Source organism: Puma concolor, chromosome B1, assembly GCF_028749965.1.
Source record: "Puma concolor isolate L17-30 chromosome B1, mPumCon1.1.hap2, whole genome shotgun sequence".
NCBI lineage: Eukaryota > Metazoa > Chordata > Mammalia > Carnivora > Felidae > Puma > Puma concolor.
In genome coordinates, this window is record NC_141670.1 from 189,441,379 (window position 1) to 189,462,577 (window position 21,199).

At 40.6% G+C, this 21,199-nt stretch overlaps 1 protein-coding gene across 6 annotated transcripts in view; it reads right to left on the minus strand.

Moving 5' to 3' along the window:
* The window catches only part of LOC112858541 (cytosolic beta-glucosidase), a 161,170-nt gene that overhangs the window by 60,935 nt on the left and 79,036 nt on the right, over positions 1 to 21,199 (minus strand). The window contains exon 5 of one of the 6 annotated variants that reach the window (XM_086705328.1): positions 4,947 to 5,017. The exons of the other annotated variants lie outside the window; for them this stretch is intronic. Coding sequence (XP_086561454.1) covers positions 4,962 to 5,017 — 56 coding nt within the window. The 3' untranslated portion in view covers positions 4,947 to 4,961. Of the gene's footprint in view, positions 1 to 4,946; positions 5,018 to 21,199 lie in introns of those variants that run through there. 6 annotated transcript variants of the gene reach the window in all.

Below are 21,199 nucleotides of genomic sequence, written 5' to 3' on the forward strand. Positions count from 1 at the left end.
AACAGGAAGACAGCTTTGGCTGGGTAACAGTGCCTGCAAGGGAACCGGCACACTGTCTTTCCCTTTCTTTGGGAAAAAAATAATAAAATGGAACAACATCAGGAAGATCTAAACATAGAAAATGCACAATAAGCCCCCTCCCCCCCAACTCCAGGTGAGTATCAGTGGCGGGACAGCATCTGTGAAAATGCCCAAATAATCCCAACATGGGACGCCCCACCTGCACACGGTAACTCCTAGTAGCAAAACATATGACTCTCTGAAAAAAGAGTCTGAAAACCAAAGGCTAAGTTTTAAATATTTTATAGGAAAATGCCAATTAACCAGAAATAAGCTGTAAAGATTTCTTAATTGTCTGTATAGTTCCTATTACTTACATTAGATTTGGGAGGGGAAAAAAACCCCTGCAAATAGTAAGCAGGTGAAAGGTATAAAAATTATACTTTTATTTAATTCTACAACTGATCTAGGCTAGGTACACATTCAGTATCACCTTCTATAATTTATCCATCAATATTATTTTCAGAGTTACCTCTGCTGCAATAGAGAAATTCTTATGAAAACCAGTGTTCTGAGCAAGTGAAACTCTCCTCTAGCAGAAAACCTTTCTTCCTTCCTCCTTTCCCTGCTCTTCCTTCTTCCTTCCTTCCCTTTTTCTTTCCTTCTGGGGACTTACTTTTCCCTCTGCAAAATGGGGGCAACAACATCTTTTTCCTAGGATTGTGGTATTAAATAAATTAACTCATATGAAGCTCTATGAAAAATGCCAAGTTTATAGGAGACACTCAACATATGGTACTGTTGTTGCTGTTGTTGTTGTTGTTGTTGTTTCTTTCAGAGTCTGGAAGGGTGATGAATGAAACCTGTTTTCTCTCTTCCTCCCATCTGGCTTCAAACAGCTTTCAGAAGGTATGGAGTCAGCAGAAAATGCTCAGTGCTGAGAACCAGAGAAATCAGGGCATCAAGGGAAAGAGCAGCATCTGGGCTAGGGTTTGTGCTCTGCGGGAAAGGGTCAGTTGTGGGTCACGAAAAATAAGTCACTAAAGACAAGGACCTTGGGGTGAGGCTGCCAGGAAGACTGAGTGCTGCTGAAGCCGGCCTGTCTCAGTGAACTGGGAGGTGAGGACCACATCGCTCAAGGTTCCTGGGATCCTACGACAACATCCATCCTGCACTTATTAAATAAATACATATCATGCTAGGAATTGGGAATATAATGAAGAGCAAAATAAACAGCCCCTTTTTTTGTAGAGCTTAACAGCGCATGTGGAAGACATATCTTAATCCAATTACCACCCTGTGAGCCTTTAATTACACTCAGTGTAGAGTATTATGGAAGGAAAGACATGGGAACTGTGAGAAAGAACAACACATCAGCTCACATTTATTGAGCATTTAGGTACTGATTCAAGCGTTTCATGTATGCATTAAATCAGTTCCTCTTTACAGTAGACCTAGGAGTTAGATATTATCATTGTCCCCATTTTGCAGATAAGGGAACTGATGTACAGAGAGGTGAGGTAACCTTTACAAAATTCATATAGAAAGTAAGTGGGAGAGTTGGGGTTGGAACCCAAGCAAGATAACAACAGAGGCAGCATGCCATGTCTTGACGCATGCTCTAATGGAAGAACTAGCTTAGTCAGCAAGAGTGGGAGAACAGGGTGAATGGAGCAGTCTCCTGGAGCAAACTAGAGCTGAGAGTTCAGCATTCATTGGAGTTATCTACTGACATCAGCCGAGGTTCTCTCTTAATTGTAAGTAACAGAAACTGACGTTGATGGATGAAGCATAAAAGGGTCAAGTTGGAGAAGTAGGCTCAAATGAAGCTTCTAGGACCAGGGCCCAAAAGCACAACACAGAACTGGTGGATGGAAGAAACTTCTTTAACCACTAATGACCCAAGGCGCTGAGTCCTGCGGTGCATGTTGCTGCCAAGACCCAACTTTCCTGCAAGTATAGCAGCCACTACTTCTGCACCAGAAGCTAGACCTTATAACCACTGTCATTCTCAGAAGCCAGATGCCTCTGCTGCTACCCTCACCAGCACAATCAGTTCTGCCTTCCGCAAGCTGTTTGCTTTCAGATCAAGTTCCCAGATGGGTAAGTCTGATTGGTGGGACTAGGTCACATGTGTGAGCCCTGGCTCCTACAAAATCTGAGGAATGTCATGCTTTACCTTGGTTAGACAAAACGCTTAAATCTGGGTGTCCCTCAAATGTAGCAAGAGTGTTCAACAAGTGCGAGGCACCCCAAAAATGTGACAGATGCCCACTTCACTAGATGAACAAGGACAAGAGCAATCCAAGGAAAATGAACCACATATGTGAAAGATCAGACATGGGAAAAGTTCACAGCACATTTAAGGACCTCCAAGAAGGTAGTTCAATGGATCAAAAAGACTTAACAAGAATTTATAGAAACAGAGGGTAGAATGGTGGTTACCAAGGGCTGGGGCAGGGGGATACGGGGAAGGGTTGTTCAAAGGGTACAAACTTTCAGTTATAAGATGAGTAAGTTTTGAAGAAATGTATGGTGTATATAGTTAATAGTTTGATAATTATACTGTATTATGGACTTGAAAGTTGCTAAGATTTTAAATGGTCTCACCACAAAAAAGAAATGGTTATGGGAAGTAACGGAGGGTGTTAGCTAACGCTACAGTGGGAATCATTTTACAATATATAAATGTACCAAGTCAACACACTGTATACCTTAAACTTATACAATGTTATAGTTTAGTTATATCTCAAAAAAGCTGAAGGAAAAAAAAAAGAATTGTGGAGAGATAGCCATAAGGCAGGGGACATGCAGGTCCTTATAAAGATTTTAAGGATTTTGATCTTTATCCCAACCACATTAAAAGTCATTGAGGGAGTTTAAGCAAGGGAGTGACTTTAGCTAATTTGCATTTTTAGAAGATTACCATGACCTCTGTGGAGAATAAATTTGAGTGCAGCAAGAATGGAATCCAAGAGAGTATTTAGGCATGATTGTAATAAATCATGAGGGAGATGACGGGAGCTTGGTCTGGGGTGGTGTAAGTGAAAAGAAGAGAGAATCAGATGGATTAAATAGATATTCAGATAAAATCAACTGGATTGAACAATTCACTGGAGATCAGTGGTAGAGGAGATAAAGTAGCAAAGATGACACAATTTAATGGATAACATTGAAGTTAGGGAATCCTGGGTATGGACAAGTTCTGGAGGAAAGGCAGAGAAGATAATGAATCACACTTTGGTTATGATGATTCGAGGCTTCTTTTTCTGATCTCCAAATGAAGAGCTGAAAAAGCTCAGGGTAGAGTCCGAGATGAAAATGTAAATTTTGAAGCCATCGTGTAGAGATGGTAATTGAAACCATGGCTGTTGAACACAATTTAGAGAATAAGAAAACAAGACGTTGGTGTAAGCCTTATGGTAGCCCAACACTCAAAAATAAGCTGGCAAGGAAAATTGAGGAGGAGGGCCAGAAATATTCCATGTCCTTTACCTGATACAACCATAGATGACACTTCCTGATAATGTAATTGACCAACATTACACAGCTAAAATGGGAGAGTTTGGAAATGAACACTATGGCTATCTTGACTCCAAAGCCTATAGCCCTTCCATGGTAATAATATGGAAAGATTGTAAACCTAAGACTGTGGGTGCTATGCCAGGGTCAAGCCACTATGGGAAGCACATAGCCAGGCTGTGTGAAGAGCATAAAGAGGGTGGAGATGGGGAGGGGCCTCCAACATCTATTCCCTAAGAGCCAAAGTCTAGTGCTTTCTCAAGGCTTCTCTACCCCTTTCCTAATCCCCTCATAGCACTCCAGGAAACATTCAGGGTCAAAACCAAAAAACTTGTTCCAGTGAGAAAGAGGAGCACTCAATTTAGAGGACAGTAATGGATCCAGATTTTTCTGGGATGATAGTTTTAAAGGGGATCAGGTTATGAAGTTGTGACCTACATAGGTAGGGGTCTCTGTTTCATGCACTCTTTTTTTTTTTTTTTTTTTTTTTTTTTTTTGAGAGAGAGAGACAGGGACAGAGCATGAATGGGGGAGAGCAGAGAGAAGAGAGACACAGAATCTGAAGCAGGCTCCAGGCTCTGAGCTGACAGCACAGAACCCAACCCATGAACTGTGAGCCTATGACCTGAACCAAAGTCGGACACTTAACCAACTTAGCCACCCAGGAGCCCCATGCACTCTTGAAGTCAGAGTGGTAAGATGGCATGGATTCTTTCCCCTTGGAGCACACTTTGCCAAGGTGCATACTTTGTTCAAAGTCTCTCTTTTTCCTATCTGACAACAGACTCAGAGCTTCTTGACCTGCTCAGGCTTAGGACACAGGCAGGGTTGGGAGGGGGCTTTGCGGTTGGAAGGAAAATGCACCGTCTCCTGCTATCTGTTGCTCTGGTCCTACTTCCTAGGGTGTGGTATAGTGGTGTTAGTTTTCATCATATTAGAAGGGATCAGTTCGAAGATCCTAAGATGAATTTAGGAAAACCTGTGGCCTTTAAGCTTACTTTAACTCTGGGCTTTAGAAGAACTCCAACTTGTCTCTGGGCAAACAACTATGCCATGTGGTTCAGCCTAGCTCACTAAACTTGTGAAGAGAATTGGGAACCATGACCCAATTTAGGTCAAATATCATATGATGACTCCAAAATTTATACTTCTGTCTCTGGCATCTCCCTTACCCCCAATCTCTATATAGTTGAATAATTAACCTCTCCCCTTTCAGTCAAAATGACATTTGAAATTAACATGTATATTTATATACTAATGTTTAAAGCAGCATTTTCACAAGAGCCAAAAGATGGAAACAACCCAAATGTCCATCACTGGATGAATGGATAAATAAAACATAGTATATACATACAACGGAATATTACTCAGTATTAAAAAAAAAGAGAATAAAGTTCTGACTCACTTTACAATATGGATGAACCTTGAAGACATTATGCTTAGTGAAGTAAGCCAAAGAAGTCATATATTATATGATTCCATTTGTATGAGGTACCTAGAATGTCAAATTCACAGAGTCAAAGTAGGACAGTAGTTAACAGAAATGGAGGGGAGGAGGCAAAGAGGAGTTACTGTTTAATGGGCACAGTTTTGGTTTAGGGAAGACGAAAAAGTTCTAGACATGGATGGAGGTGAGTACATGAATGTATTCAATGCCACTAACCTGTACAGCTGAAAATGGTTAAAATGGTAAATTTTGGTTTTATGTGTTTTAGTTTTGAAATTTTAAAAGTTAATTTTAAAATTAATTTTTAATGAAAAAAAATTAACACGTATAAAATAGAACTCTTGATTTTTAACCCATTCCTCAAACCTGCCCCCCTCTGCCAGCTTTTCTAATCCTAGCAAATGGCACCATCTCTCTAATTCTTCACACCAAGCACCTAGAAGTCATGTTGGATTCTCTCTTGGCTGTATTCTCTCCCATTGCCAATCTGTAACTGGTTTTGCTTCCATCCATCTCTCTATCTCCTGAAATGGCCACAGAAGCTTCCTCACTGGTCGCCTGCCATAACTCTTGCATACAATGTAGCCAGAAAGTGTAAATCTTTGAAAAACCAATTTAGCTTATGTCCTTCCCTGTTCAACTCCTCCACTCAATGGTTTCCTATTTTAGTGAAAATCTGACATCTTTTTACGTCCTTTAAGGCTCCATATGGTTTGGCCTCTGCCTGGCTTTCCTCTGCCTTCTCCTTGCTGTCTTCCACCTCCATTCTCCAGACACACCGGGCTTCTTTCTCTTCTTGAAATGTGCTGAGCTCTTTTCCATTTTATGACCTTTGCCCTGACTTTCTTCTATGAGGATCACTCCTCTAGGTTCTCACTTTATGGTCTTTATTGCCAACAATTCTTAACTTAAATTCATCTCCATAAGCTATCTTTTCTGATGGCCCAATTAAAAGTTTTATTCTCAACTACCCCATTCTCTCTCATATTATCCTGTACTATTTTCTCTGTGGCCCTTATCATTAAATGAAAATATCTTATTCATGTATTTACTTATTTTTCATTGTCTATCTTCCCTGAAAGACTGAAAATCCCATGAGAAACAGGGACATCTGTCTACTGTCTTCGGTATGCCCAATCCTGAGAACAGTACTTAGCCCATAGTGGACGTTAAATAAATACTTGTTAAAGGAATGAAGAAGAGAGGGAGGAGATATGGAAGGAAAAGAGGAAAGAAGGAAGGAAGAGAGGAAGGAAGGAGGGAGGGAGGGAAGGAAACAAGGAAGGAAGGAAGGAAGGAAGGAAGGAAGGAAGGAAGGAAGGAAGAAAAGGGAGGAAGGAAGGAAGAAAAAAAAAGTCATCTTAATATGATCTTAATAAGACTCTGGTCTCACTATTACCATCTGGATATTAGAATCATAGGATATTCAGGCTGAATAACCAAGACTTCACTGGGTATTGATTTCAAATCCACACCCAACACCTGAATCCCTGTTACCATGCTGCTGGCTACCCCTATTCCATGGAAACCAAACTCTGCCTCCAGTCCCAACCTGGCGATTCCAAGTCTCCACCCATTCAGACCTGAGATTCCTAATCACTTTCCATTGGCTTCTTACTTTCCAACATTTCCCCAAAAGCTTGTCCGCTATTTCAGCTTCTGCCACCACACTTCCACTCTGATTCCCAATATTTCTCAAAGAACACTTTATTTGGCCCTTAGTTGCACTTCTGGGATAGTCCTCTGGAGTGCTTACCCTTCTTGAGAACTCTGGGAGATCCTCTTGAGCAATGTCATTCCACTCTCCTGGACACAGTATAAGCTTGAATGGTGGCTCTCGGTTCCAGAAATCCCATAGGGTACCAGAGTAGAGCCCCAAGAGAAAACATCCCCCATCATACAACCTTATCCATAGGCCTGAGGTGCCCACTTGGGAATAGCCATCATTTTTTCAGTCCATAAGAATATTGATCTACTTGTATTTAGAAGTAGCCCATCTTTAATAACGACAGCCACGTTAAGAATAGCCCTCAAAGGAAGTGATGCCTCAGCTGGTGCCTCAGAGAGAAATATCAGAGTCCCACCTTCCTATACACAGGTGAAAAGGTAAATTCTAGGTTCTAAGTCTCACTAAGTGCAAAAATAAGCACTATGGGTGAATAAAAATTGTATAACTGCATATGAGAACAAAACAAACATGTAGTTTTGCTCTAAAACTGATTTAGGGCTTTAGAACTGTGATTTGTCAAACCAAATTCTGAGCATGTAGATTAATATTAATACTTCCTTCTTAGTTTCTTTCATTCCTCCCTTTTGTCCACAATATACTTTATTAAGCACCTACTATATGCAAGTTATTGTTTTAGGCAGAGCGATTCTCATAGAGGAAGGGAAAATCTGATGTAGACTTTACCCTCAAGGTAAAGCAGCCAAGTAGAAGAGAAAAGCTCCCACATAGTTTCTCTGATTTGTGCATTCACCAAACACCCTTAACTTCCCTTTTGTAACATGAATAAGACATGGAATTAACTATTTGTTCATTTTCTGTCTTCTACTCCCAGGGTCTAAGTTCTGTGAGGGCATTAAGCACATACATCTTATCCTAGGGAAGGACAGGTGTTTAATGAATATTGCTTAGATGAAAGAAGGACTACAAATGGATATAGAACACTGAATATAATGTTACCAATATGAGAATAGGTAATAGGTAGTTCTCAAGAAGGCAAGATTATTTTCTTGACCATGATAACAAAATTCAACTCCAAATTCATCTTGTCCAAATAAAGAAAAAGAAATAACTTCTTCCAATCTGATCAGCTCTCTGCTCATTTTGTATTCTAGACTATCTTTCTGTGATCACAAGCACCATGCCTCTTGTCAGTTACTGGAATTTCTATACATATATAATAAATGTTGAATAAATTATATTAAATGTCCCTTAAAAAGTCATTTTCAGTGGAGTCAATGCCACCTTTTGCTAATGACAACGGGAGAGGCAGCAAGTGTTAGCATTATCCTCGCCACAAACACACTTCAGGTGCTTGCATACAGTGGCCACTGTAATGGCCTAGAGTGAAGAGATACAGGAAAGTGAATAGTAGAGAGCTGAGAAGAAAGAACACTGGCATCTCTTTAAAATGCTACCATGTAAGTTTTCATATTTCTGGCACCAGGTTCAAGCCCAGGTGGGTACACCTTACCCAGACTGCCCGTTCTGGCCTACTGTAGAAGTCTCGCTAGTCTGCTTTTTAAGGACAATGAAGGACACTGCTTGGTGATGTGGCTACAAGCTGTTCAGGGAAGAGACTTTGCTCAGCACATTTCAGCTACTGAGCAAGGTTGGGCTCGTTTCACAGAGCCACATAAAATAAATAATCATGCAAAAGCAGATTCGTTCTGATAGGGCTCTGACAGCTGCTCTGAGAGGTGGATCCTTGCAAGCCCATCTTTCAACAATGAACTGACCCAAAGATCCAGGAAAGCTCCAGACAGGACCATATGGCCTGGAATAAAAACATATTTCAAACTCTGTTTATTATGCATATCTTTCAAAGGTTCACTACTCTGTGATGAAACATTGCACCTGCAAAGCTTTAATAAGCTTCTCAAGCAAGTACAATTATAAAATCGCAGGCACCTGAAGAATTTGTCTTCTCTTACACTTAGCTATGCACTGCCCACGAACGACTGGTCTCATTCTTTTTAATTATATAGGTTTGTGGTATTTTGTAAGCTGCGATCAATACTTATTCAGAAAATAAAACCCCTTATAGACCTCAGCATGAGGCCATGAAATATCTCTCCTCCTAAATTTTAGGGACTCCAACATTATTGCATATAGAACCTTCTAGTCTGCCTGAAAGGAAAAGCAGCAGTTCAATCATGCAGCCCTGCAAAGACAGGAGAGCATTTGACATGAATTTAGGCTGGGCTTCATTCATCAGCAATGGAAGGGGTAGAGGGGGTATGAACAGTTTCTCTCACTAGCGCACTCTGTGACTCCACATCCGGTCCAAATATTTGAGAAGCACAATCTGTTCGTTATTCACTCAACAAATATTCACTGAGTAGCAATTATGTGCCAGACACCAGGCTCGGTGTGGTGACTCAGAGATACATAGCACATAGTTTCTGCCTTCAGGAGTTGACGGTCTCATTGGGAAGACTCAAGAAGAACCTTTGGAAGGTTCCATACGTCATGGAAGGTATGAGCTATATCAGTGTTGGAACTTGGCCCATGCCAATTTTAATGGCCTGTCCCAAGGCCACAGCAGTGTGATACAGTTTGAGGCCATGAGTTCTGTTTCTATCCTTGCCTCTAATCAGCTTATGCACTAACAAGACATGTGTCTCTGAGACTGTTCATGTGATCCAGTGATGGGTTTACAATAGATGACCTTTACAGGTCTATTGGCATTATTAGAATCCTTCTAGAGTTCTCTCCAAACTAAGAGTCTACATGAAACTTAGACTTCTTTTATTTCTCTACCCCAAAACAGTGTACAGTGTATATTTTAGGATTTAGAAGTTAATTTTACATAAGTTGGCTTAGCCTAATCGTTATGCAGTGTGATGGAGTAGCTGAGTCTTACTGCTAGGATCCTGTCTTATTCCCCTTGAACCCATAGTCTTGCATCAAAAGAGACTTTGGATTATATCATAGAAGGATTATATCATACTCAGCCTTCAAAATGAAGAATATAGGAACAATAATGGTACATGAAATGTACTATGAGATTATGAGATTACATGTAGACCTAGAGACATGAAAAAAGTAACTGTTTCTTCCTAAAGGTACTGATGATGCCATTAATAATATGCAAGATGAGCTTTTTTTTTTTTAACCACAGGTTGTTATTTGACAAGTGTACTGAGGACATTAAAAAGAGAAAGGAAGGGAGAGAGGGAGGGAGGGAGGGAGGGAGGAAATAAAGGAGAGACAAGGCAGAGAGGGAGAGAGGAGGTGGGAGAAAAGGAGGGGAAAAGGGAGGGAGGGAGAGAAGAAGGCAGAGAAACAAGTACTTCCTACAACCAACGCTGTCGCCAAGCTTTTTATCTCCAGGCTCTCAACAATGATTCACAATATGTAGCCAGGGCATTACCTTTCAAGGCTTTTTAGCCTCAAGGAGAACAGCAGAGGATTACCAAAGGTGGCACCTGATACTGCCCAGGCACACAGAAAAAGGGACAGGTATGATTTGTTGCTAAAAATCACATTATTCACAACAACCCTTAAAGACTGATGCTGTTGGATCACCTGGGTGGCTCAGTCAGTTAGGCATCTGACTCTTGACTTAGGCTCAGGTCATGATCTTGCAGTTTGTGAGATCAAGCCCCGCGTGGGGCTCCATGCTAACAGCGCAGAGCCTGCTTGGTATTCTCTCTCCCTCTCTGCCCCTCCCCCACTCATGCTTGCTCACTCTCACTCTCTCTTTCTCTCAAAATAAAATAAATAAACTTAAAAAGACTGATGCTATTATGTCCATTATACGGATAAAGAAAATAAATTTCAGAGAAAGTGTTTTCAAGGTGAGCAAGAGAACAGGTAACAGAGAAAGGATGAAGACCCAGCTCCCTGCTTCCAAAGTCCATGCTCTTTCCACAACCCTATCTTGAGTCTTGTCTTCTTTTTAATTCATCTTCATGACACCCCTGCTCAGGAGGTGGAGAATAGCCATTTTTGTCTCTGTTTTACTTATGCTTTGAAAGACTGATGATCACAGCCATACATGCGGCCATAGCAGACGAAGTGTCAAAGGAATTCTGGACAGGTACCTGACACTGAGGATGTCACTGACAGGTACAGGTCCAACCAATGTCTCTTTTTATTTGACCTCACTGTCTGTCATATATCAGTTAATCTTTTCTGGTGTGAGTATTAAAAAGACAAAAATATTCCTAAGAGGTGTCAGCAGAAAGGGAGAGAGAGAATTAAAAACCGTTGTTTTACTATGAAATATAGGCAGTGAAAACCATCATTCACAGAGAAAATGGAATCAACAGATTTTTGTTTTCTCTGGCTTATGGTAGAACTCTACATTCTCCGAACTCCATTGTTTTTATTGATAAATATTGGCTTTGTTTGAATTTTAATAAATCCACTTTTTTATGAGATACTTCACTAAGGTCCAAAAAAACTATAGACCACCTCTCCCACCCAGCTTTTCACTGACCACCTCCACAAACAACTGTCTTCAGTGATGAATGGGGTGAATTTACTTCTATTTTGAAGCTAATAAGACAGCAGTAATTTAAATTTACTGGGTGTTTACTGGATATCAAGTACTGTTTTAAGAGTTTTATATGCATATTTCATTTGCCCTTTACAGCAACAAGATAGATACTCTTATTATTCTCATCTTAAAGCAGAGAAAAATGAGTCTTGGGGAGGCTGTATCATTTGCCCAAGCTCATGAATGAGATAATACATCTCAAGTATGGTCTCCTTTGTAAGCCCCTTGTAGAGTGGAGTGGATTAACAACTTGGAAATGATTTTGGAAGGACAACTACATCATCTGATTTTTATTTAATATAATATTTATTCTTTAATTCAATCAACATTTTTTTCCCAAGCCACTGAAAATACAGAAACAAGTAGGATGAGATGAAAATCCCAAAGGGTTCCTCTGTCTTACAAAGAAAAAAATACATAAAGGAGTAGTTATGAAACAATGCAATCAGGACAAACACTGGGTATCATGGGGGCACAGAAGAGAAACTCCTACTCAGTGAGGATATTGGGAAAAGGAGACATCAGACCTTCTTTGGTTTAGATAATGCTAGAATAACCTTGAAGGGCAAGTAGAAGATAATGAGGAACAAAGGGTCAGAAAGCACAAGTAAAAGACAAGGACATGTTCTGGCAACTACATCTAATTGGATGTGACACAAGGCATTGAAAAAGGCAAAGGGCCAAGAGTAACCCTGGGAAAGTGTGTAAAAAGTGTGTAAATAGTGTGTAAAAAGCCATGCCATTCAAGACCTTGCTTGCCATGCTAATAAATTGGAATTTGATGCTGAAGGCAATGGGCAATGAAAAACCACTAGGGAGGTTTAAGTAGGAGTAAAAGAAGACTGAATTTGCATGTTAGAACAATTGTTCCTCCAGCCGACTAGAGACTGGAGTCAGGGAGGCCAGCTAGGAGGCTGCTAGAGCCTTATATTTAAGGAAATTGCAGTGGGATGAGAAGGAGGAACCAGATACTAGAGATATTAAGAAGAATCAAATCTTACAGCCAACTAATTGGGACGAAGGGTTTAATATGGCTCCCACTTTTATAGCTGTGTCCGTTGGGTTAACGAGAAAGAGAGAATTCAATAGAAGGATCAGGTTTGAGGAATTAAGAATGATAATTAACAAGGAACTTTACAAATGAAATGGACAGATATGATTTTATTTTTCCTTTAAACAACCCTCTGAGGTTGGCAATCCTCATCTCAAATGGGAGCCCTGAGCAGAGAGGTCAAGGGACTTGTTCAAGCTCCCACAAGTATTAGAGGGAAGAACTAGAATTCGAACCCTTTCCAAATTCCATTTTGGAGATTTAGAGCCATTTTCCACTATGTAATCTGACACATAACAACAGTAGCAGAGTAATAAGGATGATAGCTAATGTGTGTTGAATACCCAGGTTCTCTTCTCAGAACTTTGTATTTATCAACCCATTGACTCCTCAGCACAACCATATGCAGTAGGTATTGTTATCTCCACTTTACAGAAGCAAAGGGACACGAAGAGGTGCCAGCTGTAAGCTGCATCAGCCACGATATATACTTGTTGCCATTTCCCCTGTGGGGCGGATCCAAGCACCATGGCAAACTGAACCACACAGCCGCCAGTTTATGGCTTGTGTTCTTCACCAGACATCTTGTTTCTTTCGGAGCCTGTGGTTTAGGGGAAAATCCAGACCCAGGCCCTCATTGTTTTAACCCATATATGAAAGATGAGAACCATTTTCCCCCAACTCCAATTCCTTGAGTTTACCGGCGAGGGTGTCCAGGACTTCCTTACTAGGCTGCCAGTGTTGACTTCTGAAAGCAAGAGCCAGGCTCTGTTGATCCAGTTTGAGTTTTCAATAGGGAACCATTTTCTAACAGCTTATGTGTGCTGGGCTGTGCTGTCCTGGAGCGGGATAAACAACCTCAGGCTTGACTGCCCAATGCATCAGGCTGTGGAAACAGCCCTCCAGAGGACACTACTCACCAAAAGCCCATTAGCCAATTACTCAGAGCCCGTTTAGTAAATGAGCTCTTTCTGTGTACTAATTGGAGCCCTGTAAAAGTAAATTTGCAGGAAGAAGCTAGCTCTCTGTGGCCAGATTCCTTTCTCTGGCACACCCCAGAATCGGGAGTCCTGGAGAGGCAGAATGACTTGGTACGGCCACAGGCTCTAAGCCTGCACTGCCTAGATTCAAACCCCAGTTCTGGTACTTCCCACCTATGTGGCCATCAGCAAATTCTTCTGGCCTCAGTTTCCTCATCAGTGAAGTGAGATTATAGGGCTGATATCATGGGATTTGGGGGGCTCAGATGACGTAATACACCTGTGCCCAGCACATGTGAACTATTCAATAAATGTTATGTGATACTGTTTACTGCTCTTGCTTGTATTACATTCCAAATAATGTAATATAAAAAAGTGACAGGGGCGCCTGGGTGGCTCAGTCGGTTAAGCGTTCAACTTCGGCTCAGGTCACGATCTCGTGGTTCATGAGTTTGAGCCCCGCATCGGGCTCTGTGCTGGCAGCTCGGAGCCTGGAGCCTGCTTCAGATTCTGTGTCCCGCTCTCTCTGTGGCCCTTCCCCTCTCAAGCTCTGTCTCTCTCAAAAATAAACATTATTTTTTTTTTTAAAGTGACAGGAAGCAGTATAAATTTACTCAGGTTTAATTACTGAAGTTTGACTAAATATATTTACACAGGCTATCTGTGATGTCTGCTATACTCCTAATTTGGCAATTAAGATATATTTTATTATTAGTTTGCATTACTACATCACTAAGTGACTTTTCATATACCTAAGCATTAATTATCTCCTCAATTCGATTTCATGCTCCCTTAAAACAATTTTTTTTTATGTTTATTTATTTTTTGAGAGAGAGAGCACAAGCAGGGAAAGGGCAGAGAGAGAGGGAGACACAGAATCCAAAGCAGGCTCCAGGCTCCGGGTTGTCAGCACAAACCCCGACATGGGGCTCAAACCCATGAGCTATGAGATCATGACCTTAGCCAAGCCAAAGTCAGATGCTTAACCGACTGAGCCACCCAGACACCCCTCAGTTTTATGCTCCTTGAAGAATGGTTCCTTGTAGCCTGATACCCACCCGTACCATCCAAAGATTAGATATTTGTTCATTATTGATGTCATTGAGTAAATTATTGTCATTCCTGATGAAAATCAGCTGGAATGAATATTGGTATGTTACTACCCGTAATACTTAATACTTCAGGATTGAAGGTCTCCAGTGAATTTAATCTCTATTCATGATTTAGTGTCAAATTAGACATACATACATACAAACCCATAGGGCAAAATAGTAATAAAATAAGCTACAGCAAAAACTTACAATACTCATGAATCATAGTTGTTTATTTTATGAGGACTTCATCACAAAGTTAAAGTAGATGAATACTAAAGGTTTCATGGTCTTAACTCCCCTAGACCTGGGCAACAGCTAGCTTAAGAAGTAGAAAAGACTTGGGGTGCCTGGGTAGTTCAGTTGGTTAAGCATCTGACTTTAGATCAGGTCATGATCTCACAGTTGGTGGGCTCGAACCCCACATCAGGCTCTGCAATGATAGCTCAGAGCCTGGAACCGGCTTGGGATTCTGTCTCCCTCTTTCTCTGCCCCTCCCCCACTTGTGTTTTCTCTCTCTCTCTCTCTCTCTCAAAAATAAACATTAAAAAAAAGTGGAACTGACTCTGAAAATGAAATTGAAGTTCTGCCTAAGCTAACTATAATTGTCACTGAAGTTGTGCAAACTTGATCAAATAATTTTATTGTCTGCAAAATTTTAAGTATATTTTAGTGTACATGAAAATAATGTGCTTGGTATTATTGAAACAACATTAACTCAGCAGCCATTTTATGGCTTGAGTACCTGATGGTGATTTTATTAAAAGTTAGTTTTCAAGATAAATATTTGAAATAATAACTTCATAATGTGGTAAAAGCCCATTATTCTATTTAATTTTTTTTTTTTTTTAAAACGTTTATTTATTTTTTTGGGACAGAGAGAGACAGAGCATGAACGGGGGAGGGGCAGAGAGAGAGGGAGACACAGAATCAGAAACAGGCTCCAGGCTCTGAGCCATCAGCCCAGAGCCCGACGCGGGGCTCAAACTCACGGACCGCGAGATCGTGACCTGGCTGAAGTCGGACGCTTAACCGACTGCGCCACCCAGGCGCCCCCCATTATTCTATTTAATCTTTTAAAAATTTAATGTTTAAAAGCATAAAAATAATATGTTGATTTGTTTAAAGGAAACATAAGAAAAAACAAATTTAACATCTTTTGTTAAGTGTTGGTAACAGCTGGATGGAAAAGTCAGAACCATACACGTGCAGACCTATCATTCAAACAGACTTAGGTAAAGAGTTAAATTACTCTTCATTATCAGGTTTCTATGGAAATAACTTTGTACTTAAAAAAAAAACAGAAGAAAACCCTGAAATAGCTTCCTTTCTTTAGCATGGTCATTTTCCTGATTTCACAAGCAGAAGCAAATACAATGTGACTAGCTAATTCCCAGATGCATAAAGATTTAAATCCATGTCTGAACACTGGACAATCGAATTATGTAGTAGTACAGTCACCAGAAATAAACTCAACACATAAATGCAGTTTATTCAGTATTATTAACACAAATAAAATTTACACCTACAGTCCTGTGTATTAAAAATAACTTTTCCCACATCAAATAGCAATATTTTGCTCTGCCAATCAAATTAAACCACCAGAAACATATGGAAAGAAATCAATTCTGTAACAAAACTTTGAAAAGTATGGCATTTATCATGTTTAAGACAGGTTAATTCTAGTTCTAAACAAACTTTCTTCCAAGTAGGCTTTTGTTTCTGTTCTTTTCTTTGCTGGAAATGTACTTAACACAAACATTCTGTCACTCTAACCACAAAATCCTTTTTCTCTCAGCCAACAGGAATTAAAAGGAGAAAAAATACAAACACACACACACACACACACACACACACACACACACACACACACACAAATAATCTTACCAGACCCAGACAAATTTAACTGTATTGATTTTAGGCAAAAGTGAGACTAAAATCCTATGCCAAGAATGAGAGTCTGAAAATTCTGGTGAGAAATGTTTATGGAAAAAGCCCTGTCCCCTTGTTCCCTGTCAACAGCACTTTGGGGACTAATTGTAAAATCACCTTAGTTAAGTGTACTTAACTAAAGGGAGAGAGGCCGTCTTTAATAGCTTTCAGAGCCCTAAACTCCACAGAGCTCTACAGATGAAAGCTGAGAGCCTCAAGTAGAGCCCTAACCTGAACAAGAACTGCATCATCCACACTACCTGAATCACATTCCCAAATTAGCAGCCTCTGCAGACACCATTAGCTCATGTTTGAAAGACATAGTCAAGACCAGTCTTCCAAATCATGTACCACAATAGCCTCATCTACAAGTTATGAGCAAATGAACAATACAGATGAAACAAAAAGGAACAATGCCTGCTCTAAAGTGCAAACAAAGTGTAATGGAAGGAAAAGAAATGCACAGGGTGCACAGTTTTAGAGCAAAAAGAGACCTTACCAGTTACTTAGTCTGGTCTTGTAGCTTCCATGACATTAGAGTTTGGCAGTGGAAATGTAGAATGCAAAAAGGTTTCCCTCTGGCAAAGAAGAAATGAACACATGGTGCCAAATGCCTGTGGGGCTTCTCAGGGTTTGTGCAGATACCTGGTTGTTCTCCACGAAAATGGAAACAGTCAAAACTATTGTGTCAAAATTAAGAGAGGGGCTGGCTTTTCAGCTGGGAATCTGAAATTTGCATTTAGTTAAAACCAGTCGACTGAAACATCAACGTGAGTTTCTTTGTTTTGCCTTAATTTTACCATATGCATCCTAATTAATTCATCATACATTCACTTATTAAGTCAACAAATATTTACTGAGAGCTACCAACTATCAGTATGGCCCTGGCTGGAGGGGTATAGTAATGAACCAAGGAGAGAAAGCTCCTGGGAAGGGATGGTCAATAAACAAGTACAGACCTGTATATATCAGGTAGTGGTGCATGATATAAAGAAAGAGAAGGCAGAGTAAGAGTCCAGACTGTTGGAAGATGCTATTTTATGCAGAATGGTCAAGGCAGGCCTCACTGATAAAGTGACATTTGAGACAAGATTTACAAGAAAAAGGGAGCAAATCTTGAGAATATACAATTGGAGTATTCCAGGCAGAGGAAGCAGCAAGCAGTGAAAGCGTTTTTGACATGTACAGGAAGACCAGGCTGGCTTTGAATGAGCAGAACAGTAGTTCGTGGGATGTGGAGACCAGATCGAGTAGGGTCTTGTGGGCCACAGTGAGGCCTTTGGACCACATTCTGAGTGAGATGGAAAGCCATTAGAGTGTTCTGAGCAAAGAAGTGGCAGAATCTGACCTGGCTGATGGGGAAAGAGTGGAGCACTAGGGAGCAGGCAATGGGCATTTCAGAGAACTGCCACTAACTGGTAGCAACCCCTGCCCCACAGAGCTTGTTGCATTCAAGAACCAAGTTCAGGGCACTTGGGCTGCTCAGTCAGTTAAGCATCTGGCTTTTGTTTCAGCTCAGGTCATGATTCACAGTTCATGGGTTCGAGCCCAGAGTCAGGCTCTGCACTGGTGGCACGGGGACTTTTGGGATTCTCTCTCTCCCCCTGCCCTGTTCTCACCCTGCCTCTCCTCCACTCTCTCTCTCTCAAAATAAACTTAAAAAACCCTCAGTTCATCATGCACCACCATAGCCACTACCAACACCTCCACCCAACCCAGCAGATATGAACAGAACCAGGAGGGGAGAGATGTCACTTTGAGCGTGTAGAACAGCAAGCATCCTCTATTAGACCTCTCCGTCATCTCTTTCTGTAATATTGAAGGGACCCAAATGTCCTCCCCACCTCTGCTAAGTCAAGAACCGTGACCATTTCTTGCCAGAAGTGCTGAGCAATGGGAACCTCAGATTGCCCAGGGTTGCAACTGTGGAACAAAGGGCAAGGGCAGGATGGCAAAGGTATGACAGGCAGCAGTTGGGGGCAGCCTATACTGACACAGGTTACCAGAGCAAAGATACAGAAAGTCCTCCTGGGTCAACCAGTGCCAGAAGATAGGTGGGTTTAAGAACTTCCAAAAGAGTCACTCAATGAATGAGGGGAGCTTGCAGCAAGAGGCCATAGAGTGAGTGGCTTGCCCATAGTGTGGGCTGAAGCTGGCCTCTGCCCACAGGTCAAGACTGAGCCAGGTCTCCTGGGCCAGTATACTGTATAGGGCAAGTATGAAGAGAGCTCTCCCATGAGCACCCATTAGAGGTAACTCTTGGGGCAGCTGGGTGGTTCAGTCAGTTAAGTGTCCATCTTCGGTTCAGGTCATGATCTCATGGCTCATGAGTTCGAGCCTTGTATCAGGCTCTGTGCTGACAGCTTAGAGCCTGGAGCCTGCTTGGATTGTGTCTCCCTCTCTCTCTCTCTCTCTCTGCTCCTCCCCTGCTTGTGCTCTGTCTCTCTGTCTTTCAAAGATAAATAAATGTTAAAAAAAAAAAAAAAGAGGTAACTCTTTGGTGACCTGCCATACAGAAAAGTGACAATCAGCTGATAAAGGAAGGCAGACTAAATAAAGGACTCTGAGAAATCCTGAAAAGCCCCTTACCCTAAAACTATTGCTTTGTATGTGATAATAATATTATTCTAGGGGTATTTCTTCGAGAAGCTTGCAAATATGGTTTTCTATGCATACAGTTTAACTTGTGAAAACACCCCAGTGAAACTTTTCTACATTAAAAAAGTATCATGAGGGAATGATTACATAAAGCTTATATATATTCACCTTTTACAGAATTAAATTTAAAAACAGTTCAAAACAGAAAGTTTTAACAGTTCTCTCATAAAGTTGTATTCACTTGCTGTTGGGGGTTTTCCAAACTTTTGAAAAGACAAAAATAACACTTTCAAAAATGGACTATTGTTTAAAAATAAGCTATACGGTTAACCTAAGAAATATCTTCATCTCTAGGAATAGCATTTCAATGGTTGTAGGCTGCCTCTGACTTTTTCACCGTGATTCAACGAACAAGTCACTTAATTTTTAGAGATGATGTACTCATGGAGGAGCTAGAATGTAGACCGTGTTCCTAATCTCTGGATTTATAGTCAGTCCTCTGGGGAGGGGTTCCTCCTGATGTCACCTACCTCCCAGGCTTTTGTTACTAGGACATGTCCTGGAGTCCACCTGTGGAGTCCTCATGGGCATCTGTTACCTTTGCCTGCCTCGCATTTATTTACCTCCCACCAACCACTGGTAAGAACACCCCCAATTTTTATGGAGAAGTAATGTTGCTCACACTTAATATACCAGCTGTGATGGGACTGGCCACATCCCATGAATCCAGGTGTGGACACAAGAACTATTTCTGGTCAATGAGTATTTTCCAAAACTAAAGTCACAGTGATGGGTTCAAGGATGAACTCCCGATTCAAGTTGTCTAATCAGAGCTAAGCCAAGCATTGGCTCGAGAAGTGGGAGGAAGTTATTCTCTTCTCTCTGATTATAAACCTAGAAGATATACATCTAAATCTGCCAGCAACCACCACAAAGAGAGAGTCTGAGGGTTGAAGAGAATCTACAGAAAAGCAGAGTCAAGATATGGAGAAAAAATAGGTCCCTTTAAACCACTAAGTCCAATGAACTTGAAGAACTGTCCTGGGATCAGTCATTTGAACAAATAACAAATGTTTTTTGTAACTAAAGCCAGTTTCTGTCAATTTTTTGTACCTGAAAGAGATATGTCTGATACACATGATCTACAAATTGAATAACTGATTCAGGCTAATACAGAGATATACAAATATTTCTATAATATATGTAAATAATATGCCAAATAAAATTTAAACCAGTGTAAAAGTTTTCTAATTTTTATTAGGATTTTCTCAACGTATAGTAAAGATGCAATTAGAAAATTTCAACAGTCCCTTCAGGTTCTAAAGTCCTATGATGTTTAAGAGACTTTGTATTACATAAATCAAGGTATACTCCTATGAACAAAGTGGTACAGGGACATCTGTCCACACAGATTAATCAGTAAGCGACTGTGTACCTTTGCCTGATATTGTGAAACGCGGTAACTTTGAGACAATGATGTTATATTGTGGGTTTTGCAGATTAGAGACATGGAAATAAGGTTGTGAATTCTGAGTAAGACCAAAAAAAAATTGAAATCCAAAATATGCCTTTTGTTTTGATCCTTCCTTTGGTGCCAGTGGAGATTTCACACTGGGTAATATAAATCACCAACGTGCTAATTAAGCTGTGTTTCTCACTGTAAGGTCTTTCTGCGCTTCCCTCAAAGTGCTAACAAATAGAACATCATCATTTTCCTTAGATCTGAGATCACAAAATGTCCATGAGCAATATACAGTTGTAGTGATACAATAGCCAGCAAAAAAAAAAAAAAGGCTTTAAATATCACCCACCACAAAACTTGGAATATAAAATGTGAAATTTGCAGAGGTATGACTAATGGGGTGATTTCTATTTTTCCAGCAACTGAACACCCAGTCCATGAACCGAGCACATATAATACTTAGAAAACAGTCTTAGAGAAAACTGACAGATATATAGGGCATTTTATCTTGCATTATGTGATTTGTAGAAGCAATCTCAACTGGAAGTACTTCAAAGGAAGGCATTAAAGAAGTGTAAAATAACTAATCTACAAGTATTTATTAAGTGTTTGCTATGTAGCCAGCCAAATCCAAGGAGATTGAGGAGGAAATAAGAAAGTGAAATCTAAGGACCCTGTTGAGAGTAACTTGCTAACTATGTCCCCCTCTTTCAACCTCATCCCCTCCACATGGTTCCTAGCCTAATTGATTCAAAGCGCAGTATAATTCACTTAACCATCTAGCTCAAGCATCTTCAGGGGCTTTTTGCTGCCTACTAAATACGTTCTAGATCTTTTCTCTTGGCATAAACTAGTTCCAACCTAATCTCATAGCCTTATCTCC